At 43.3% G+C, this 24,994-nt stretch overlaps 1 protein-coding gene across 7 annotated transcripts in view; it reads left to right on the top strand.

Moving 5' to 3' along the window:
* Window positions 1–2,313: 2,313 nt before the first annotated feature.
* Window positions 2,314–24,994, top strand: part of LOC127632799 (sodium/calcium exchanger 1-like) — a 48,248-nt gene continuing 25,567 nt past the window's right edge. For 4 of the 7 annotated variants that reach the window (XM_052111578.1, XM_052111577.1, XM_052111576.1 and 1 more), the window contains exons 1-2: window positions 6,785–6,939; window positions 8,158–10,015. In XM_052111578.1, coding sequence (XP_051967538.1) covers window positions 8,196–10,015 — 1,820 coding nt within the window. In that variant the 5' untranslated portion in view covers window positions 6,785–6,939; window positions 8,158–8,195. Of the gene's footprint in view, window positions 2,413–4,837; window positions 4,855–6,784; window positions 6,940–8,157; window positions 10,016–24,994 lie in introns of those variants that run through there. The other 3 variants (XM_052111574.1, XM_052111575.1, XM_052111579.1) reach the window with 3 other exon arrangements.

The raw sequence follows: 24,994 nt of genomic DNA, 5'->3' as shown, positions 1-24,994 counted from the left end.
CAATTTTCAAGTCAAGTCAAGTGGTTTTTATTGTCGTTTCAACCATATACAGTTAGTACAGTACACAGTAAAACGAGACAACGTTCCTCCAGGACCATGGTGCTACATAAAAACAACAAAGGACCAACATAGGACCACATGAGACTACACAACGAAATAAAATACCTATATAAACTACCTACATATATACCTATATAAAGAGCACGTGCAAACATGTGCAAAAAGTACAGGACAGTACAACAAATTACTGACAATGAACAGGACAATAGACAGTGCAGCGCCGACCAGTACTCAGTAGTGCAAAAAGATGACAGTTTCTATAAATGTAAACATAACATACTATGAGATAATGTTCTATGCACATAGCAGTTATTGAGGTAGCAGACAGTTATAAAGTGACAGTTAATTAAAGTGCAACTCAGGACACGTGTGTGTCAAACCAGTCTCTGAGTATTGAGAAGTCTGATGGCTTGGGGGAAGAAGCTGTTACACAGTCTGGCCGTGAGGGCCCGAATGCTTCGGTACCTCTTGCCAGACGGGAGGAGGGTAAAGAGTTTGTGTGAGGGGTGTGGGGTCGTCCACAATGCTGGTTGCTTTGCGGATACAGTGTTTTTTGAAAATGTCTTTGATGGAGGGAAGAGAGACCCCAATGATCTTCTCAGCTGTCCTCACTATCCTCTGCAGGGCTTTGATGAGGCTTTGCAAGTCCCAAACCAGGCAGTGATGCAGCTATTTTCAAAGAATTTTTAAGACAATTAGAACATAATAGAATATAATGCTGTATATTCTGATATTTATTTTCTTCATATTTTAATAAAGAGATGATGCAACATATCAGGACAAATTTGTAACAGGATTAATTTATTTCACACTGAAAGTTAATGAGGTCAAACACATATTGAGCGACACATATGGAACTTATTGAGCCTAAATGGACAATTTACCTCATTTCATTAGTACACCCAAATGACAAGAGCCATATACTGTTCATGTGTTACACTTGCTATAGTTTCCTTCTGTGTGTGTGTGTGTGTGTGTGTGTGTGTGTGTGTGTGTGTGTGTGTGTGTGTGTGTGTGTGTGTGTGTGTGTGTGATCTTTGTTTTTGTGTGTATTAAACTATTTCTAAGAGAAAGATTGAGGAATACAGTACTAAAGAGGTATGTGGTACAAGGGGTGGAATGAGGATCTGAGGTGTGTGTTTAAGGATTAAAAAAATATCCGACAAATCTGCTTTTGACGTCAAAACATAAAAACCATCTTGCACATAACACTTGTGCGCACTCACAACCTGGTAAAAATGCCAGAAGATGTGTTTACATGTAATAAAATATCAGGGTAATGGGCAAAAATCTATATGGGCTGATTGGTATTTGGTTTTGGAATATCCCTTTAAACCATTTATGACCTTACCAGATAAAACAACACCGTTTAAGACATTTACATGACCACACAACTTGTTGACTTAAGTATGTGCATGTAAACACACTCCATACCAGCTACCCATATACCGATACCGCATATGGCATTAGGCTTGGGGCGGCTGTGGCTCAAGTGGTAGAACAGGTTGGCCACTTATCGCAGTGTTGGTGGTTCGATTCCCGGCCCACATGACTCCACATGCCAAAGTGTCCTTGGGCAAGACACTGAACCCCAAGTTGCTCCCAATGGCAGGCTAGCACCTTACATAGCAGCTCTGCCGCCATTGGTGTATGAATAGGTGAATGGGTAACAGTGTAAAGAGCTTTGAATACCACTAAGGTTAAAAAGGTGCTATATAAGTGCAGACCATTTACCATATATATAGTGATGACCAAATGATGATGACTTGAGCAGGAAGCCCATTGAAGATGCATTTTGCAGTTCCCATATTACAGTCTAAAGCTCTGTTTCATATCATGCGCCTCCAGTTTGTGTATCAGAACATCATCTGGTCTTGTTCCAACCAAAGGACATAAGCCAGCTTCTCTAAACCTTTCAGGATATCTCACGGGATCAGAGGATGTCACATCCTTCAATTTGGGTCCTGGGAACTGTGGAAAATCACAAGGGGTGATTCTTACGTTCTCAATGCATTCCTGCCTTCCTCACAAACACACGTGTATGCCCACACACAAAGGGAGAAGTAAGCTACCTGCCCGCGGGGCCCCTTTATCTTGCACGTGTCAGTTAACGACAAGAAGCTGGCAGATAGGAGCGCTTCACAAGTGACAGGCTCCGAGAACAGCCTTGTATGGAAGTTGCTGAGGGAGAGGAGAACGATAAGCCACAACCCAACTATGCTGTCCATGTTTAGAGGCGATTGCCAGGCCCACCGGGCCAGGAACAGCACCTGTTTCTGTTCAATTTAGACAGGTTATTGGACACAACTCTCTTCCTAGACACTCTCTGGCTGCACAACATGGAATACAAAGGTGAGTCCACAGGCTTGTTTGTTTCAAGGGGCTCTTTGGTAGGCAAAATTGTATTTAAACAATATTTTATTGGATGAAACACCAATTGGAAGGTTTGTGTAAACTGTGTCAACAACTTGATTGTTCAGGAAACTTTAAGTGACATCAATTGCATTAATGCATACGTTTCTAAGTATTTTGTTTCAGTTTGCTCCTATTCAGTGCTAAATGTGGACTGGCATGCAGCGATAAAGGGCATTTCTGACCTCTTCAATGAGCCTGTATACAAAAATCGAGGTTACAGTGAGGCATTTACAATGGAAGTGAATGAGGCCAATTTTTGGAGGGTTTAAAGGCAGAAATGTGATGCTTATAATTTCGTTAAAGGACTTACATTAATTCTTCAGTTAAAACTCATGTATTATATGAGCTGCAAAGTTGTTTAAATCACAGTTTTTATAGTCGTTTCTGAGTGTAAAGGGAATTAATGGAAAGGAGGAGACGAGAATCAGCTTGAAAATATAAATAATATTTTTAATAAAGAACTAAAACCAAAAGACACAAACACACATGATGGTCAGCTGCCCCTAAACGTTCTCTCTCTGTTGCACCACCTTCCACAGTCGGCCTTTATCCCTCTCGGATGCTTGATTAGCACGACCCGGCCCCGCCCTCCGCCCTGTCACATCCCTCCCACGTTCTCTCAGGCCGGGGATCACCCGGCATGACGACACCTCCCTCTTTTCCTGGGGGAGGGCGTGCATTATGCCTCATCTGCCGGCAGGTCATTCCCGCCTTCCTGAAACTGGGAGGGGACAGGGGGAGGGAAACAATAATGAAAAATAGGGGGGTACTCCCTGTAACAGTGCAGTAACCCCCAACAAAAAACTGTACAATATAAGAGAGGGAAAAGGCCAACGCGGCACGGCAATGGGAGAGAGAAAAAAAAACAAGGTTCTCCGATACGCCGTAGCTTGGTCCTCGGCCACTCCTCCACCCTCTAACGGACGACGGCCGCACCTCCCCGTGCGGATCGGAGGCAGTCCGCCAGCCCCTGAAGTAAAGGAATGCCCCTCCGCATTCTCTGGGAAAAGAAGGAGTCTCCCCCGCCCCTGGCAGCGGTTCTTCCACTCCAGGCGGTCGGCAGTGGGCCCCTCCCCGCTTGCGGTCAGCGGTCTCAGACCCCGTTGCATTTCAGCGGCTGGTAGGGGTCTCCTCCGCCCCTGGCAGTGGCCCTGACCACTCCAGTCGGTCGGTTAGGAGCCCCTTCTCCCCTCGTGGTCGATGGCTGTTCCTCTGCTTCCAGGCAGCTGGTCTCCTCCGTCCCCTGGCAGATGGCTGCGGCTGCTCCGTTGGGGTGGATAGTAGCGGCGAGAACTCCACTACGGCGTATCCCTCCTCCTTCCTGGGTTTCAGCACCAGTGTAAAGGAGCTCAATGGAAAGGAGGAGGCGAGAACCGGCTTGACAATTTAAATAATATTTTTAATAAAGAACTAAAACCAAAAGACACAAACACACATAGGATGGACAGCTGCCTGTAAACGTTCTCTCTTTGTCGCACCATCATCCGCAGTCAGCTTTTATCCCTCTCGGATGCTTGTTTAGCCTGATAAGGGGCCAGGTGTGTAAAATACTGACCCGGACCCACCGTCCACCCTGTCACACAGAGATTTAAGGTTTATGGCGTTAGGTTGCCATGGCAACGAAGTTGCAAACTTGGCTATAATTTTACACAGATGCGGTTAATAAGTTACTAAAGTTATGTTAACATTGAAACTGTGGATATTTGAACGTTTATGGTTGGCCCCATTTATTTCCATTGTAAGTGCTTCACTGTAACCCAGATTTTTGCTTTTTTTCAAAGAAACAATCAACATTATGCTAAAAATGCTGTCAATTGAGCTGAACTTGTATTGTACCTGGATTATACCTTTAAAGAAAGAACTATTGAAAAAGGAGCTTTCTTGCAGGAAAAAGCTGCACCGTGCCATTTTTGTTGACTTGGAAAGTAAATTGCATGTCATTCGTACTGATTTTGACCTCATGGCTTCACGTTAATGAGACGAGAGAGTGAGGGAGTCTAGACTTCCAAGTCATGACTGCATCGACTGACTGGCCAAGAGCAACTGACAACATGTTCCTGCTTATTTATTCACTTGATTTACGGTGGAGAGGTTTTGTCAGCCAGGTCAGGCGTGAGAGGCTGGCATGTCTGTGGAATTATGAGCTGAAATAGTCGTCTTACAGGGGGAACAAGACACCTCACTGAGTCAGTGGTGAGCTCAGGCTTTGAAGCTATTTGAGGCGAAAGCAGCCCAAAACACCGAAAGCCTCAAGATGTCAAGTTCACGCCAAGATGCATTCGAACATTTCGTGTTTGTTCTAAACAAGGACATTTGAGATGTGCTGTGGCTGAAACGAGGGGTGTTTGCATCGTTGCTGTCATTCTGAAGCCCTAACATGTAAGGAATGAACAGCTCTTATACAGTAGGGTCCAATTGTCAGAAACCACAAGTGAATATGCTTCTATTTTGCCTCTTTCTAATTTAATTTGGTTTTGTTTTTACATTACAAATTATATTACAATGATAAGAATTTGCGTAAAAAGTTGGATTAAACAATTTCATGATTTCTTAGTATTTGGTGCCTGCATGCATTATTCCAGGATGATTTGAGAATGTTCTAGAGAGAGCATCTTTTCAGACTGTCTCAGACTTTTGGACCCACAAACTTTCGGTTAAAAGGAATATTCCAGATTCACATTTAAACCTCAACAAATTGGCCCACATTCACTTCAATTGTAAGTGTCTCACTTTAACCTTGATTTTTGCATTTTTAAAGAAAAGGAGGGACGAAAAAAACTAAAAACTATTCCATACAGAATCATGCAAGGCAGCCTCTACTGTATGCACGCATTGTGCATTTCCACTAGTTTACATCTGCATTGTTTCCCTCTTGGGAACCATTGCCACAATAAGACACATCATTCAAATGAATGGATGCCCTTCAGGTCAGATTGGCATAATGCTGCCAGACACATCACATAGCAAATGTGATCTGGCATGGCATAATACAAGGCAGGGCACAAAAGTGTCTTTTCCACAGTTGCTGTTCAATATCAGGAATGCTGCTATTCATTTTACTATATAGTATATACAGTATGTACCTATATAAAATAAAAAAATTCTGCTAATAATATATGAAATAACTTCAGCACACTTTTTAAATAATAAATTTTTTTTTTTTTCCACTAAGCATTTATTTGCAGAAAATGACAACTGGTCAAAATAACCAAAAAGATGCAGCATTTTCAGACCTCAAATAATGCAAACAAGTTCATATTCATTTATAAACAACACAGAGTTAAGAAATCAATATTTGGCGGAATATCCCTGATTTTCAATCACAGCTCTTATGCATCTTGGCATACTCCCTGCCAGTCTTTTACATAGCTGTTGGGCGACTTTATGCCACTCCTGGTGCAAAAATTCAAGCAGCTCTGCTTTCTTTGATGGCTTGTGGGCATCCATCTTCCTCTTGATCACATTCCAGAGGTTTTCAATGGGGGTTCAGGTCTGGAGATTGGGCTGAGCATGACAGGGTCTTGATCCGGTGGTCCTCCATCCACACCTTGATTTACCTGGCTGTGTGGCATGGAGCATTGTCCTGCTGGAAAAAGCAATCCTCTCGATTTCAGCCTTGCTGAAGCACCCCCAGATCATCACCGTTAGATGGAGACCTGGAGAGGCCTACAAGCCACAGTGTCTCTCACCCACTGTGAAATTTGGTGGAGGATCTGCGATGATCTGGGGGTGCTTCAGCAAGGCTGGAATCGAGCAGATTCATCTTTGTGAAGGATGCATGAATCAAGCCATGTACAAGGGTACAAGGTTATCCTGGAAGAAAACTTGCTTGCTTCTGCCCTGACAAAGTTCCCGTGACTCTGGGGATTGGTTTTTCCAGCTGGACAATGCTCCATGTCACACAGCCAGGTCAATCAAGGTGTGGATGGAGGACCACCAGACTGGTGTCCATCCAGTTAGTGTCCATAGAGTTAAAATGAAAAAAATAAAAATAAGAATGTGACCTATATTTAGTGTTAATAATGTAATGCATCTCTGTCTACTTTACAACAGTTGCATGTAGAATAACTCTGGTAATCATCCGTATATGTGTAAAGCTGGATTTACTCTATAATGCAACGTGTACCCATACAATTCATAGAGTGAATTCACAGCTCTCTCAGTATCTCATGGGGCGAACTGGCATGATGCCACCTCACTGTCCGAGCGGAGCCTCCCCCTCCTCCGGTAAGGCATGAATCCGCATGGAAATGGGAATATATGGTTACAGCACTTCGGAAAAGTAGCTTGCAACTATCCGCCACAAACTGCTCACAGACGCAGCTCCCCCCAACGGGAATAATTAAACTAGTAGAAGATGAGAGTGAACGAGCGCAGCCGGTAAACGGTCCGGTTGATTCAATCTCCGAGCATCACAACCGCAGCTGCATCTACATGTGGCGGAGGGGAGACAAGCATTGAAAGGTACACACATTTGAATGTTTATTTGCGCTTTATTTAGAGATATGACTATGTTTTAATGAGTTGGGTTCAGTAATAGTGTAAAAAGCGACAGTCTGGTTAATATCTGCTCGGATTAATCATCTTTGAGGCACAAATATCTGCGTCGTCAGGTTCAAAATCAGTTGTGCACATTTTTCCATCCAAAAACACTTCTCAAAAGAATATTCCGGGTTCAATGCAAGTTAAGCTCAATGTACAGCATTTGTGACACATTAACACCAAAAATCATTTCGGCTCAGAAATCCGCTTTACAGTGAGGCTCTTACAATGGAAGTGAATGGGGCCAAATTTTGGAGGGTTTAAAAGCAGAAATGTGAAGATCATAATTTTATAAAGCACTTAAATATTATGTTAAATCGTGTATAGCCTATTATTTGAGCTGTAAAGTTGATTAAATCGTTAACATCACACTAACAGTTGTTATATGTATGTAACGTTACACAGAAAATGTTAGTAAGTGATTTTATCTCACTAAAATCATGTTTACACACATGTTGTTTACATCTTGTGGCTATTCTTTTGAAACAGTGAGCATTTTAACATTAACCGGTTGGCCCCATTGACTTCCACTGTAAGTGCCTCATTGTAACATTTTTTTCAAAAAAGGAGGGAAATGTCGAAATACATTTTTCTGGTAATCAACATTATGCAACAAATGTTGTCAATTGAGTTTAACTTGTATTGAACCTGTGAAATTCCTTTAAAGTGTTTTCTTCACCTGCCTATTATTGTTTATTATTATGTTGGTCTTTATTCGTTTAATTGGCATATAAAGTAAAACTAATTAAGTGGCTCATAAATAGAGACAATGGTTACGATCTTCTGTGTAAGTGTGTTTTTCTGAATGCTTCTGGTATACAAGGGCTTAGATTTGGCTTGAACATTGGAGGGGGGGTTACAGTCTGAAGAACTTACATGTTTCCATTGATCACTGTATAAATATTGGAGGGGGGAGGGGGTGTAATTGCTTGTTTTGAGTATTGGTGGGGTGCCTCCCACCCCCCATCCCCCCTGGAATCTGCTTGCACAGACAAGCAACTGGTTTTGGTTTAGCCATTTTTTGTGTTTTGGTCACTCTTCCTAGTATTCTACATTTTAATCACACTCTTCTTGTAGTAGTCTTGTGTTCTGCTCAACCATCTTGCATAACAATCCTCCTTTCTATTTGTTTCCTTGCAGGGTAAGGCAGAACAGGAACAAAATACCTCACCAGGAACATGGGCCAATCTGGGACTTCATCTTATTTTTCTCTCGCTCTCAAACTCAGCTTCTTTCTCTCCATTTTTTCTCACGAGCTCACGCCAGCCGCTGGAGGCAGCTCCAAATCGAGTTTGGATACAGACGCATCTCCTAATGAAACTTCTCTGCCTGAGACATGTGGTGGTAGTTTTGAGTGCAAAGAAGGGGTGATTTTCCCAATGTGGACACCAAAGAACCCATCCTTTGGAGACAAGATGGCCAGAGCCACTGTGTATTTTGTCAGTATGCTCTACATGTTCCTGGGGGTGTCCATCATCGCAGACCGCTTCATGGCTTCCATTGAGGTCATCACATCCCAGGAGAAAGTAATCACCATCAAGAAGCCCAACGGTGAATCCACAACCACTACTGTTCGTGTATGGAACGAAACAGTCTCTAATCTTACCCTCATGGCTCTGGGTTCGTCAGCCCCAGAGATTTTGCTTTCCGTGGTTGAAGTGTGTGGGCACAACTTTGAAGCAGGCGAGCTGGGCCCAAACACCATCGTTGGAAGTGCAGCTTTTAACATGTTTGTCATCATTGGACTCTGTGTCTCCGTAGTACCAGAAGGAGAGCATCGGAAGGTCAAGCACCTGAGGGTGTTCTTCGTCACGGCCACTTGGAGTGTCTTTGCGTATATTTGGCTATATCTGATCCTGGCGGTGATTTCTCCAGGTATCGTGGAGATCTGGGAAAGCCTCCTCACTCTCTTCTTCTTTCCGATTTGTGTCCTGTTAGCTTGGGTTGCTGACCGCAGACTTCTCTTCTACAAGTATGTATACAAACGGTACAGAGTAGGAAAACAAAGAGGAATGATCATTGAGACAGAAGGTGAGCCAGAGCTGCAGTTGAATGCCAATATCAAAATGGACGGCGGGATGCTTAACTCTCCTGGTGAGGAATTCTTATACGGCACAGTGGATATTGAAGAAAAAGACATGGATGAGGAAGAGGCTAGAAGAGAAATGGCCAGGATTTTGAAGGGATTGAAACAAAAGCATCCAGATAAAGAGATGGAGCAGCTGATCGAACTCGCCAACTATCAATTCCTCAGCCAGCAACAGAAGAGTCGTGCATTTTACCGCTGTCAGGCAACCAGGCTTATGACTGGTGCTGGAAATATTCTCAAGAAGCATGCTGCAGACCAAGCCAGGAAAGCGCTTGGCGTCCACGATCTTCGCTCGGAAGTTTCTGATAACGATATTTTTTCCAAGATCTTCTTTGACCCCGGCACATATCAGTGTCTTGAGAACTGCGGAAGTGTAGCATTGAATGTGGTACGACGTGGCGGCGACTTGACGAGCACCGTGGCGGTGGATTACCACACTGTGGATGGCACCGCCAATGCAGGCTCTGATTACCAGTTCACTGAGGGTGTTGTAGTCTTCAAACCAGGCGAGACTGAAAAGGAGATCCGAGTGGACATTATTGACGATGACATTTTCGAAGAAGATGAACACTTCTTGGTCCATCTCAGCAATGTCAAGGTCATATCTGAAGGAACGGACAATGGGAACACATGCGTCAATCATCTGGAGATATTAGCCGGTCTTGGCCTTCCCTCCACAGCTACTGTGACTATATTTGATGATGACCATGCTGGCACCTTCACATTTGAGGAATCAATGATTCATGTCAGTGAAAGCATTGGTATGATGGAGGTGAAGGTGGTGCGCACTTCTGGGGCTCGTGGAGTAGTTGTTGTCCCCTATAAAACCATTGAAGGCACAGCAAAAGGTGGAGGAGAGGACTTTGAAGATACCCATGGAGTCTTGGAGTTCCAGAATGATGAGATTTCGTAAGTGTTATTTTTTTTTTAAACACTTTTTAACCAAAATGTGTGCTTGGTGCAAAGTGATAAACTTTGTAATTGTCCAGCAAATAATTATTTCACAATTCAAAGTGTAATCTACATATTCTTCTGATTTAGTCGCACACTAACAAGAATGTAAATTATGCAGATTCATCAATCATGAATCATGAAAGGTCTTTGGCCCATCACCCTTGTTCTAATCAAACAGTATCATCTTCCAGTCTTTCTTTCTGTCTTGGAAAACAATTGAAGATGTTAGACAGAATATTGGTCACCGTTTATTTTTATTGCATCTAATTTGCAACCAACCAATCATTGTTGAGGATTTTTGTTCTTGGTCGTTTCCCTTTGCAGCTCTCCTGTTTTTACAATCTTATTTTCCCACTTGTTTTCCATTTTACACTAATGATTTCTGAATTCTTTATTAAGAAGTTGCTTATCATTTTGATAGTCAGGATATTTAAATAACAGCCTTTCCCAGATCTTCAAAAAAATATATTTTACCACATCTTTAATCGTTAAACATCATATACAGCAAAACTATGAATTGATTTTACAGAGAGTTCACTTAAAAATTAAAGGGGAAAAAAAAAATATTTCCTCATGTTTTCTATGTAACCCAAATGACTTTCTATCTTCTGTGGAACTTTTACTGTTATTGCATGGAAAAAATATGCAATGGAAGTGAATGTTGACTGAGGTTAACATTCAGACCAACATCTTTTGTGTTCCACAGAAGAAACATGAACTGCAAAAATAATTTTCTAATTATCAAAAGTCTAATAATTACTTGAGAATAAGTATGTCTTTGGAGTCTATGATTAAAACAAGAAAAAGAAAAATTGCAAATGCGGTTGGAAAAATAAGCTTGTTTTGCCTTTGGATACAGTTCTTTTCTTACATCTACATTTATGCATTTGGCAGATGCTTTTATTCAAAGCGACTTACAGTGCACTTATTACAGGGACAATCACCCCAGAGCAACCTGGAGTTAAGTGGCTTGCTCAAGGACACAATGGTGGTGGCTGTGGGGATCAAACCAGCAACCTTCTGATTACAAGTTATGCGCTTAGCCCACTACGCCACCACCACTCATTGGCGGTGGCGCCAATGAACCATTTTTCCAAAATCATTACCAAATTAGCAAATAGTATTTTTTCCATGTTAAAAGCATAAATGCTACTAATAGTTTGTTAGATTTCTGTTAAAAAAATATTGCAATGTAATTTTGCTTACTTATATAGCACTTTTTTATTAACCTAAGAGGTTACCAAAGCGCTTTGCACTGTGTCCCATCCACAATCACCCATCCGCACTCACATTCACATTCATACACCAATGGTGGCAGAGCTGCCATGCAAGGCACTAGCCTGCCATTGGGAGCAACTCGGGGTTCAGTGTCTTGCCCAAGGACACTTCGGCATGTGGAGCCGTGTGGGCCAGGATTCAAACCACCAACCCTGCGATTGGTAGCTGACCCGCTCTACCATCTGAGCCACAGCCGCCTCTTTGTGTACCAGTGTTGAACAACACCGGTAATTGATGAGGTCAAGTAAATGACAGAGTGTTCATTTTTGGGTGAACTTTCCCTTCAAGGAACTGAAATGGTTATATCATCATTATGTCACTGCAGTAGCATTTCCACCTCAAATTTGGTTAAACTAAAGATGCCATGCCATGCATGATCTCTTTAGTTGGATCAAAAACACAAAGAGAATCTCTAGTTGGTTGAAGTGATTAAGTTCCTCCAATAGCAGACCTTTGGCATCCAATAAAGGCTTTGATTAATATGGTCCTTGAAGTCTGAACTGAATGAAAAAGGCATCTGGTTTGGAGTGAATGAGTTGAAGCTTTCCTCCAGTTGGATGCTTAAGTTGTGTAGAGACATGCCACATAATGTTTCTGAGTTTCAAAATGGCTCATTTGAGTGACTAATTACACTTCCATAACCATTGCAATCCTCAACTTGAGTTTGGGCTGCAGCGTTAAGACTTCTGGCAGGGAAAACAATCTCCTCACCCATCTACTTTTTTGTCAAACAGCCTCAAATCATTTATTGGTATATCACGAACTTGACATGGTGGCTTGAACCCCAGACATTTTCCATGGAAGGGAGGATATAACGATAACAGATTTACCTTGCAAAAGATAAACAGCTCTGAATGTGCTCAATGATGTTGAAATGGAAATGGTCCCCGGCTTGAACTTATTTAAAACTGATTAATAGGAAGGCATTCACAAATTTAAACCGAGGTAAACGGATTGCTTTGAAGTGAGCAACCTAAACCATGCTGTCCCATATATGGACAGGTCTCCACTCTGACTCCAGAGAAGAGGGCTGGTCCCTGGATCCCATTTGGAAGCAGCAACTAACTAGCAGTGAACTTATTTAGATGACACTGTTTCAAATCACTGCAAGCTCACATTTAATCAACCATTTGAATTCCTTTTATTATGCTAAAGGGAAGTCTGGCAATCAAATAAAATACACTCTAAAAAAAATGCTGGGTTAAAAACAACCCAAATTGGAGTGATGTAAAATGACATTTATGTCTACAAAGGCCATGATGCACAAGTCTGTTAGGTGCGCTTCAGTCTCGTCACATTTTAACTTTTTGTTTAGCCTCCCATTCATCAAGATGTAGCTTGGAATGCAGCTGCGGAATTTATGTGGCTCAGGTGGTAGAGCGGGTTGTCCACTAATCGCAAGGTTGGCGGTTTGATTCCCGGCCTACACGACTCCACATGCCGAAGTGTTCTTGGGCAAGACACTGAACCCCAAGTTGCTCCCAATGGCAGGCTAGCACCTTACATAGCAGCTCTGCCGTCATTGGTGGGTGAATGTGTTTGTGAATGGGTGAATGAGACACAGTGTGTTTACCCCTCCATGTGCCAATGTTGGCATGCATGCCATAGGTTGCCAAGCAACACAAAAAATACTGAGTAAAAAAATATTGCAAATATGATTTTTCCTGAACACTCCCTCCATGTGCAATTGGTCATACAAGCATATAGTCCCGGCACATTGGTCTAAATACTCAAATAAATATAAGCAATGTTTTTAAAGCAGCGCAGAGACATAGTATTTACACTATTTGGTGAAACAAAACTAAAAATTGTTTACTTATAATTGTCTCTGCATATTAGGAGCACATACTTCAGCTTTAAGTATGGTATGTTGCATCTTCAAGCCTATGAGGAAGTGTAGAAGAGGAAGGAGTTATGTAGCGTTACGTAACATGATTGGCATTGCATTAAAGCATTAATTAAGACACCATACTGGAATGTTCTTCCTCTTAAGGGAGGACATGAAAATGTGATTAAATATGGAAAATGTGCTTTTTTGGTTGATGGCACATGAATCAGCAGTCGGCCACCATCAAAATAACCCTTTGTGTTCCCAAAGGCGAGTTTGTTCTTTTTAATTACTTACTGAATATCTCTGTATTACTGATGCCTGTTTAGTTTGGTGTAGTTTAGTCATTCCTGACTTTCAGTATACCTACAGTGTACTTACCCATGAAAGTACTGTGATTAGATAAATACATGTACTTAATATGGGTTAGGGTTGGGGTTAGGTTTAGGGTTAGTACCTAGTAATTACAGTATTTCTTGTAATTATATAGTACATAAATATGGAACAGTACTGAAAAAAAACTGCTACCCAAATTAGCCTTACACCTACAGTGGTGTATTAGATGGTATGATATATGGGTAGTAGTTGATGTATAATATGTCTATGGACTTGATCAACATCAAAATTTTAAATGTTAAAGGGAAGGCGCATACAGTACCGCCGCTCCCTATAAGCAGACTACGCAGTCTGCGTAGGACACATACTCCCTAGGGGGGCACCATCTTACCCTAGGAGGGCACCAGAAAGTCCACCGGCTACCCTTACTCGCACGTTATAAGTTATTGAAGGACCTGAAAGCAGTTGCGGAACACAGATGATCGCATCACGCACATATCACGCAAGATTTTCTCGACCTACGGACTGTGCGCATAGTCGGCGCATGCGCCTGCCATTGACTGTCCTAAAAGTATATCACAAAGCAGTTGTTCTAAGCATGCGTCGAACACGTACGTTATCCCTTGTAGTTAGAAAAGTATACTTTCAAAGCTAACGTGGTCGACTGGGCTGATCCGGAACGCACAAAAACAAAGTAGACCCGGTGTTGTGAATGAGCAGCGAGGGCAGACGAGGAGATGCGGATCCAAGTGCAGTTCAACTTTATTAAAGAAACAAACAAGGCAGGTACACGGAAAACACAGGAACAAAGGAAAAACCCTCAATGGGGAAATAAACACAAGACTGAGAAAACGGGCAGGGAACACATACCAGGCTAACAACATTCAATGATAGACACCGACTGAACAAACAGACAGGGTTTAAATACACGGACATGGGAAGACAGGAACCAATGAACAAACAGAACTCAAACAAGATAACCAGGGGATAAACAGAAACCAGTGGCAAATTAACGAGGGCAGGTGAAAACAATGAATGAGAACACGAATGCTAACAGGGAGACTGTGGAGCTAAACAAGGGACAAATGTGAAAACTACGGAATACAAAAGTGACAAAAATGGTAAACAAAGGGGTAACAGTGAGAACAAGACGAGGTAACCCTAACAGAGCCCCCCCTCAAGGATCGGATTCCAGACGATCAACAGTAACATGACATAAAACTAAAAAACAAAAAATGTCCATTGACTGGGGACACAAAGGGCAGGCAGGAAGTCCAAGGGGGCACAGAGGGCAGGCAGGAAGTCCAAGGGGGTAATGAAGGGCAGACAGGCAGTCCAAGGGGGCAACGAGGGGCAATGAGACGTCCACGAGGGCGCAAAGGGAAATGAGACAGTCCACGGGGCCAATTAGGCAGTCCCTGGGGGCACAAAGGGACAGGTTTGGGGGGCCAGGGAGGTATCGACCGGGCAGGGACAGGTTTAGATGGCCCAGGGGCTGGCCATAAGGCAAGGGCCGGCTCAGGGGGCCTAGGAGGAGGCCACAGGACAGAGGCCGGTTTAGGTGGACTAGGAGATGGCCATGGGGCAAGGATCGGTTCAGGAGGTCTGGGAGCTGGCCACAGGGCAAGGATAGGTTCAGGAGGCTTGGGACCTGGCCGTAAGGCAAGGACAGGTGCAGGAGGTCTGGGAGCTGACCTCAGGGCAAGGACAGGCTCAGGTGGCCTGGGAGCTGGCCATAGGGCAAGAATAGGTTCAGGAGGCCTGGGAGTTGACCACGTGATGTGGATAGGCTTGGAGGACCTGGGTGGTGGCCGCAGGATAGGGGCCGGCAGGAGCCGCGTGGGGCGGAGCCAAGGAGGACTTCGGAGGCAGAGCCGTAGAAGACTTGGGAGGCCCAGGAGGCGTTGGAAGTGGAGCCATTGGATGCTCTAGAGGCGGAGCCCTAGAAGGCTCTGGAGTCTCTGGGAGCAGAGCCATAGGAGGCTCTGAAGGCGGAGCCGAAGGAGGCTCGGGAGGCGGAGCCGCAGGAGGCTCGAGAGGCGGAGCCGTAAGAGACTCGAGAGGCTTGAGGGGTGGAGCCCTGGGAGGCTCGAGAGACTTGAGAGGCGGAGCCCTAGAAGGCTCAAGAGGCTCGGGAGGCAGAGCTCTGGGAAGCTCGAGAGGCGGAGCTCTTGGAAGCTCGAGAGGCGGAGCCCTGGGAGGCTCGAGAGGAGGAGCCCTGGGAGGCTCGAGAGACTTGAGAGGCGGAGTCCTGGGAGACTCAGGAGGCGGAGCTGTGGGAAGCTCGAGAGGAGCCCTGGAAGACTCGGTAGGCGAAGCTCTGGAAAGCTTGGAAGGCGGAGCTCTGGAAAGCTCGGGAGGCGGAGCTCTGGAAAGCTCGGAAGGCGGAGCTCTGGAAAGCTCGGAAGGCAGAGCTCTGGAAAGCTCGGGAGGCATTGGCGCTTGGACGGTCGAGGCTACAGACTCGCTCACCATGGCTGACGAGGAATCAGGCTCGCTCACAGTGACATGCGTTGGCGCAGGCTCGCTCACAGTGACATGCGTAGGCGCAGGCTGCTCACAGTGACATGCGTAGGCGCTGGCTCGCTCACCGTGACAGGCATGGGCGCTGGCTCACTCACCGTGGAAGGCGTGGGCGCTGGCTCGCTGACCGTGGAAGGCGTGGGCACAGGCTTGCTGACCGTGGAAGGCGTGGGCACAGGCTCGAAGACTGGGGCAGGCGTGGGCCGGAAGGCGGAAGCCCGTCTTCTCTCCCTCCTCCGGGCAGATGAAGAGGGCCGCGCTGGCTCGCTGACCAAGGCAGGCGTGAAGGGACGAACCACTGGTGAATGGAGGGTTACCACTGTGGGAGGAGTGGCAGGGTTCTCCTCGATGACGCCCACAGTGAACGGTGAAGCGCAGACCAGCAGAGTCTCTTCAATGAACTCGAGGAGCGTCCAGCCGCACGTCGACGGTGGTAACCACTCCTGGAGCACACAATTCAGGTTGGCCTGAAAAAACACCACCAGGTCGGAGTCAGGGAATTCGGTGGCACTCGCTATCGCGAGGAAATCGCGGAGGTGGTCCTCCACCGGACGGTTTCCCTGCCTAAGGCTGAGCAGACGGCAGCTTGCTCGCAAAACCGCTGGATCCATTGTTTTGGGCTATCGTTCTGTTGTGAATGAGCAGCGAGGGCAGACGAGGAGATGCGGATCCAAGTGCAGTTCAACTTTATTAATGAAACAAACAAGGCAGGTACACGGAAAACACGGGAACAAAGGAAAAACCCTCAATGGGGAAATAAACACAAGACTGAGAAAACGGGCAGGGAACACACACTAGGCTGACAACATTCAACGATAGACACCGACTGAACAAACAGACAGGGTTTAAATACACGGACATGGGAAGACAGGAACCAATGAACAAACAGAACTCAAACAAGATAACCAGGGGATAAACAGAAACCAGTGTCAAATTAATGAGGGCAGGTGAAAACAATGAATGAGAACACGAACACTAACAGGGAGACTGTGGAGCTAAACAAGGGACAAAAGTGAAAACTACGGAATACAAAAGTGACAAAAATGGTAAACAAAGGGGTAACAGTGAGAACAAGACGAGGTAACCCTAACACCCGGGCCTTTACAGTGAGGCTCTTACAATGGAAGTGAATTTTTGGCAGGTTTAAAGGCAGAAATGTGAAGTTTATAATTTTATAAAAGCACTTACATTAATTCTTCTGAGTTTGTTAAAACTCTTGTGTATTATTTGAGCTGTAAAGTTGTTTAATAGTTGTTTTCACAGTCGTTGTAGGGTTTTATGGTTGACACGTTACGTCGTGCATATTGTTTACATCTTGTGGTTATACTTTTGAAACAGTGAGTGTTTTAAAGTTTACGGATTGGCACCATTCAATTCCATTGTAAGTTGCTGCTTTTTTTTTTAAGAAAAGGGGGGCGGAGTCTATCATAATGCCACAAATACTGTCAATTGAATAGAATCCTTTATTTTGGGCACACATTATACACACAGTTTTTTGCATATATACAGTGAAATGTATTCGTTTTCACATATCCCAGCTAAGCTGCGGTCAGAGTGCAGGATCAGCCATGATACAGCCCCCCTGGAGCAGATAGGGTTAAGGGTCTTGCTCAAGGGCCCAACAGTGACATCTTGGTGGTGTTGGGGCTTGAACCCCCGACCTTTTGGACCTTAAAAAAGTTTAACATATACTTTAAATTCCCCTTCATGTACGATAACAGATATGGTGCTTATAATTGGAACTGTGGAAAATCTCTGCAGAATTATGATTAAGATGAAGAATGAAAATGGTTATTTGGCACGTTGTTGTTTGGTGTAGTAAAATCTGAGGGTCTGACAATGTTTGTTTCTGTCAGGTTATGGTTCAGTTATTCTCAGTCAGAACAGCAGTCTTCCCCCTCCTCTCTTTCTCTCTCCCCCGCTGTAAGGCTCTCCTCTTTTTCCCTCATTTTGAGCACTACCATAAAATCCATGTAGTTTGAATCTCCATGATGTATTTTCCATGACTTCAGCCTCACAGCAGCACAAGGGCTGGCCAGATAATGAGAAGTGTCCTCCTGGAAATAATGGTAAAATGAATAACACTGACAGACAACCATGTTTTCTTGCATGTTTTACTGCAGAGAAGGGAACTGTCTAAAATTACACATACATGGAAAGAGAGGAGAATAACTTTTATAGAGTGTAGAGACAGGAATCTGCTCTCTAGCCCATCTATAGTGTGATATACTGTACTGCAGCTACACACAGCAAAACAAACAACACCCTAAACAGCAGCTAATCAGCCTGTTTCAGATTTTGTATCATTTATTGACTTCAATTACCCTTCAATTACCAACGTGATCATGCAGGATGTTGTTTCCGAGAGTTCCAGTTCCTTAAAATCATAGTATACTGTAGGTCTATGCAGAACAACAATGGGTGTTTCCCAATCTGTCGGCGTTTCTAAATTGGAATGGACGTTTCTGAACTATCCAATGAAAGTAGGGAATCTCAATGTAGTAGGCAAATCTCTTAAGATCAGCTGTTTGAGACCCGGGTTCAGAACTTGCTTTGAAACCATGAAGCAATTGCATTTGCATAATCAGTGATGACGGCGATTCCGTAGTTACATTTTCCCTCTAAGATTTAATTTTTACTCCATAGATGGTTTGGATTGGAGTTTGTGTTGGAAGGTTCAGTTTATTAAATAAGCATTCCTCTTAACTGTTTTACAGCCTGTACAGCTGAAAACAACTTGTTTCATATCTCGCATTTGACGCCCCTCTGTGGACATTTCACTCTGTTAATGGAGCTCACACGTGCACATACGCCCAACAACACTTACAGTTTTGGCCACTGGTGATTGTTTTAAATTTCGGTAAGCACAGACCGAATTTAGCTAAAGAAAAGTCAACCTACTGTTCCCAATTTCACTGTGAGATCAGTCTGGAATTACTTCACTGTGTTATAATATCAGTTCATAAAAACCATTCTGCATTTAGGCATTCCATAGGAAAGACAAAATGGAGACTTTTCCAGCTTGATCACATTAAAATGACGTTACTGTGGTGACATTTATGTAATATGACATTATGCGGTTCCTTACACATATTGTGCCAGTTCTAAGCTGAAATGTCCACTGTGTGTTCTCCCAAAAGATGAGGTTTGTAAGGTTGCTCCCGAGACTCTGCTCATGTTCTCGACCACTGAGATCATTTCCCAGTCCTCCTGGAATCTTGGCCTCAAGCCTGCCATGGCTCTGCCTTCTATGGCTTCGCCCTTTGAGGCTGCCATGGCTCTGCCTTCTCTGGCTTCGCCCCTCGAGCCTCCCATGGCTCCGCCTGCCACGGATACACCCTCGAGCCTTCCATGGCTCTGCTTTCCACAACTCCATTATCTAGTCTGTGGTCGTCAACCACGCCTCCTGATCCAGTCCCTACCCTTCGGTGGTTCCCAGGGTCTCCTGGTCATCCAACTGATCTTCTGTGGTCTCCCTGGTCTCATGGCTGTCTGCCTGATCTGCTCAGGTTTTCTGGGTCTCCTGGCTGTCCGCCTGACTGCTCAGGTCTTCTGAGTCTGCTGATCGTCCGCCTGATCTGCTCTGGTCCTCTCGGTCTCCTGATCATCCACCTGATCTGCTCTGGTATTCCTGGTCTCTTGGCCATCCACCTGATCTGCTCAGGTCTTCTGGGTCTCCTGGCAGTCTGCTCTGGTCCCCTTAGTTTCTCGGCTGTCTACCCAATCTGATCTGGTCTCATTGCTTTCCACCTGATCCGCTCTGGTCTCCTTGGTCTCTGGCTCCATCTTGGCCCTGCCTCTCTGTTTTTGCCTTGTTCCTCTCATCCCCTTGCCTCTTGTGCCCCCTTGAACTGCCTGTTTCCCCTTTTCCCCCCAGACCCAATGGACAATTTCCATTTTTTGGAGCGTCTATTATCCACTCTAGAGGGGGGCCATGTCACTATTCATTGTTGTGAAATGACTACATTTCACATAATTCCCTGCCCTCATCACTGCCAGCTGTCCTTGACTGTTTCTCACCTTTGTCTCATTCACCTCACTAGTCTTTGTGTGTTTATAGCCCCTTTATTTGCTCACTCCTGTTCAGTTGTTGTATGTTTTTGACCTCCTGTGTATTACCTGAGCCCATCGTAGATGATTCCTGTGTTTTGCCCATTGTTTGTTTCCTTTGTTCCTGAGTTTACCCCATTATTCTGTACTTTGTTTATTTTATTAAACACTTTTAGCTGCATTTAGATCCTGCTCCTGTCCCCTCACTCATTGTAACACTAGATGATAATAATAATAATAAATACAATTGCAGTTAGTGTGAATGGGGCATTAGAGCTCTTATCACCTGTTCCCTTAAAATACTTTATGCTGTACTGAAACCTTTATTTATCCCTTTATTTTTCTGGATTTTTTGGCCAACAATAACAAGATTTTCCATGTTTTAAAGCTTTTGAAAGGACAGATTAGGTTGAAAATGGCATACAAAAAGTGGAATAGAATATAACCTGGTTTTTGAAGCCATCTGTCCACCTGCATTTGTCACATTGGGTTGGGAATTGGTACTGGTCAAAGAATACACCCAGTTATGTAAATTATAAGCCTTTGTGTATATAACCCTGCAGATTCAGATTTTAGCTTTGGGAGAAAAGTGGGGTGAGAGAGATTATATCACAAGAGCAGAAAATTGAGCACGATAAGGCACCAGTAAATAAACTAATTACAGCGAGGCATGTTGTACATTATAGTCAGTATCTCATTATGGAACACCGTCTTTCTAGTTGAATGCATTGGATGTAAAATTAGATTTTTACTGCTTGTTCAAATTAGTTAAGTAGTATGAGGTAATGCAACACAATTCTTGAACATTTTGTCAGAGCAGAATTTCATTACATGCAATTAATTGAAATGCGTAGTCCCATTTGCTTTTGGTCTACAATGACTGCATTTACAATGTGTGATACCCTGTAAATGCCTTAAAACAGTTTTCGTTTATTAAAGTCATAAACAGTTTAAGCATAAACCGGTAAACATGCATAGATTATTTTCCTAAAACCCTGATTTCGTGTTGCATGTTAACACCTTCAACAACAACCTTTTCAATGTGCTGTGTGCATGACTTTATGTTTTGACATCGAAAGCTGAGAATAATCAGATTATTTCATGTCTCATGTAAACAATTTCTTGCATCAGCAGATATTTTTTTTTCTCCCAATTTGGAATGCCCAATTCTGCCGCATACGTCAGGGTCTTATCTCTATCCTCGGTTGATTAGCCCGATTGGAGGTTGGCCGTGTGCACTCACGTCCCGGCCCCACCCTCCTCCTCATTACAATCATGTCCTTCAGTTATCCTTGTATTATTACTTCTCTCACACCTCTTTCATCTGTCCCATGTATTTTACAGTGGTGTAGTTCTATCCTCGTGTCTGACAAGCAACTTTCACGCTTGTATAATCCAGTCTAGCAACTACTGGGTTTAAGTCTGTGACTGAATGCTGATCAGATGGGATTCTACTGTAATCACTGGCTGGAGAGAAGGTGATGAAAGAAAGAAAGAAAGAAAGAAAGAAATAGGGAGAAATGGAACCCATCCTGTTGCAGGAAAGGAAAGTGACAGTCTGTTCTTGCTCTGTTCACTATGGTAACAATACTCAGTAGGTGTTCAGCTCCATATGAGCCCTGGCTTCACACATCAGATCTGTTCAAGAGGCTTACTAAGCCATGGGTCTTCTAAGCACGGACTCACAGCGTTAGGTAAAACAGCTAATGAATATTCCAATTATAGTCGACATCTGAGCATCAAAAGCCAAGGGCTTTCTGATTTTAAAAGGACCAGTGCTGATTAGCTTTTTGAGTGAACATGCCATTAAACAGGGTTTAAATGGGTCATTCACCAACTGTATAAGAGAAGAGCCACTATAAATAGCTGTAGTTTATAATGCGGTACAGTATTTTCTTGATTCAGTATATTATTGCTCATTGCTCATGGATACATCTGCTTTTTCTAACATAAACTTTTGGTGCTTGAGTGAATGTTGCATTAAGGACAAGAATATGTCTTATTGGCAGACTCCACAGACCTTGGTGGGAATTTTTGGGAGAGCTATGATGCAGCCATAACTGTGTCTCTGGGGAGGTGTAAATATTTCATGTTAATCTGGAACAATCCAGAGAGAATTAAGAGGGCTCTTTATATTATAGGCAATTTTTCTTTAGTTAGGCTGCATATGTACAACTGTGGCCAAAAGTACTAGCAGTATCATACATTTTGTGTTTTGCTAATTTTTCTGCTTCAGTTGTTGTCGTGTTGATTCACATTGTTTCTAGATTATTGTGCAGAGTGATCAGATGCATTTTAAATAATTGCAAAAAGCTTCATTGGCCAAATTTTTTTTACTTTATCACAAAAACCCAAATTTTACTGTTTTTGGTCCTGGCACAAAATGACCAGCTAACATAATTTCACTAATCATATCAGCAGCACCTGGGAAAATGTGAACGAGTACTAGTCAGGTGAAATCTGGATTATAAGAGCGGACTAATTGTTATAAAAGGAGGGAAGATCTGCTTCCAATCATTGTGTTCTCGTTAACAATGGTTACCTCTAAAGAAAGACGTGCAGCCATCATCGCTTTGCATCAAAATGGCCTCACATGCAAGGAAATTGCTGCAAAGAATATTGCACCTGAAAGAACCATTTACCTGATCATCAAGAACTTCAAGAAGAGAGGTTCAACTGCATTGAAGAAGGCTTCAGGACGTCCCAGAGTGTCCAGCAAGTGCCAGGACCTTCTCCTTCTGAGGAGTCAGCTATGGAAGCATGTCACCACCAGTGCAGAGCTTGCTCAATATTGGCAGCAGGTTGGTGTGAGCGCATCTGCACGCACAGTGAGGCGAAGACTTTTGGACAATGACCTTATGTCAAGAAGGGCAGCAAAGAAGCCACTTCTCTCCAAGAACAACATCAAGGACAGACTGAAATTCTGCAAGAAGTACAAGGATTGGACAGCAGAAGACTGGTGCAAAGTTATTTTCTCTGATGAAGCCTCCTTCTGTTTGGGAAATACCATGAGTCCTGTGTCGTGCCAACAGTGAAGCATCCTGAGACCATCCATGTGTGGGGTTGCTTTTCATCACAGGGAGTGGGCTCGCTCACAATTCTGCCCAAAATCATTGCCATGAATAAAGAATGGTATCAAAACGTCCTGCAAGATCAACTTCTTCCAATGATCCAGGAGCAATTTGGTGATGATCCGTGCATTTTCCAGCATGATGGAGCACCATGTCAACAGGCAAGAGTGATAATGAAGTGGCTCGGAGATCATTACATGGACATTTTGGATCCGTGGCCCGGCAACTCCCTGGATCTTAATCCCATAGAGAACCTGTGGTCAATCCTCAAAAGGCGAGTGGACAAGCAGAAGCCCACAAATTGTGATCAAATCCGAATGGATCACCATCAGTCAGGATTTGGCCCAGAAGCTGATATCCAGCATGCCAGAGTGAATTGCAGAGGTTATGAAGAACAAGGGTCAACACTGTAAATATCGACTCTTTGCATATATCGAATGTTTTGCCAATAAAAGCCTTTAAAACTCATGAAATGCTTATCATTGTTTTCCAGTATACCATAGAAACATGTGAAAAAAGGAAAATACTGAATATACTGAAGCAGCAAACTTTGCAAAACACAAAATGTATGTCACTGCCAATACTTTTGGCCACAGGTGTAGTGTACACAATCACTAAAACATCTTTTTTTTTTTATCATTTAATGTAATGTATATGATAAACTTGAATTTTCTGTATAATTTACCCTGTTCACTGCTGTTTTATTTGGGGATTTGTTCTACCTATCAGTCTGCTTTTTTGTCCGTCTGTCCATTCATTCATCGTTCTATCATTCTATCTGTCTTTCTATCAGTCTGTCTGTCTGTGTATCCATCCATCCATCATTCTATCATTCTCTCTAGCTATCATTCTATCTATCATTCTATCAGTCATTCTGTCTGTCTATCTGTCTGTGTATCCATCCATCCATCATTCTATCGTTCTCTCTGGCTATCATTCTATCTATCATTCTATCAGTCATTCTGTCTGTCTATCTGTCTGTGTATCCATCCATCCATCATTCTATCGTTCTCTCTGGCTATCGTTCTATCTGTCATTCTATCAGTCATTCTGTCTGTCTTTATATCCATCCATCCATCATTCTATCGTTCTGTCTGGCTGTCTGTCTATCTATCCATACTTATATTGTTCTATTCAGCCATCCATCCATCAATCCATCCATCTTTTGCTCTGTCCATCTATCCATCCAGCCATCCATTTTTCTATCTGTCTGTCTATCCATCCATCCATCCTTCTATCTATCTGTCTGTCTGTCTGTCCATTCATCTATCATTCTATTTGTCATTCTATCTGTTTGTCTGTCCTTCCATCCATTGTTCTATAATTCTATCTATCATTCTGTCTATCATTCTTGTCTGTTTGTCCATCAGTTCATTCATCCATCCATCCGTCTTTCTGTCTGTCTGTCTGTTTATCTATCTACAGTATATATATCATTCTATCATGTCATTCTGTCTTTCTCTATGTCTGTCTAAATATCCACCCATCCATCCAATCGTTCTGTCTTTCTGTTCATCCATTCATTCATCCATACATCCGTCTGTCTGTCTGTTACAGTTCTAAGGATAATTTATTGTTATTCATAGTTACTGGTTAATATCCTGCAAAAATGTGTCTTTGACTGAAATAATCAAAATGAAGCTGGCTTCACAGGGATTTTCAAATAGCGTTCTGTGCTGCAGGTTAGATCTGTTCTTGCTTTCTTGTTTTAAAGCTGGTATCATTTTCACTCAAGTTAATATCTTTGCTGTAATATCTCTGTGTATAAATGTCCAGCCTTTGATTGTTCATCTGTAGCAAACCCTGCCGCTTAACTGTTCAAAATATAGTTGCATTTGTGTTGTGTGC

This window comes from Xyrauchen texanus, chromosome 39 (assembly GCF_025860055.1).
Source record: "Xyrauchen texanus isolate HMW12.3.18 chromosome 39, RBS_HiC_50CHRs, whole genome shotgun sequence".
NCBI lineage: Eukaryota > Metazoa > Chordata > Actinopteri > Cypriniformes > Catostomidae > Xyrauchen > Xyrauchen texanus.
The sequence above is the reverse complement of the archived record's forward strand: the minus strand, read 5'-3'. Positions and strand labels throughout refer to the sequence as shown.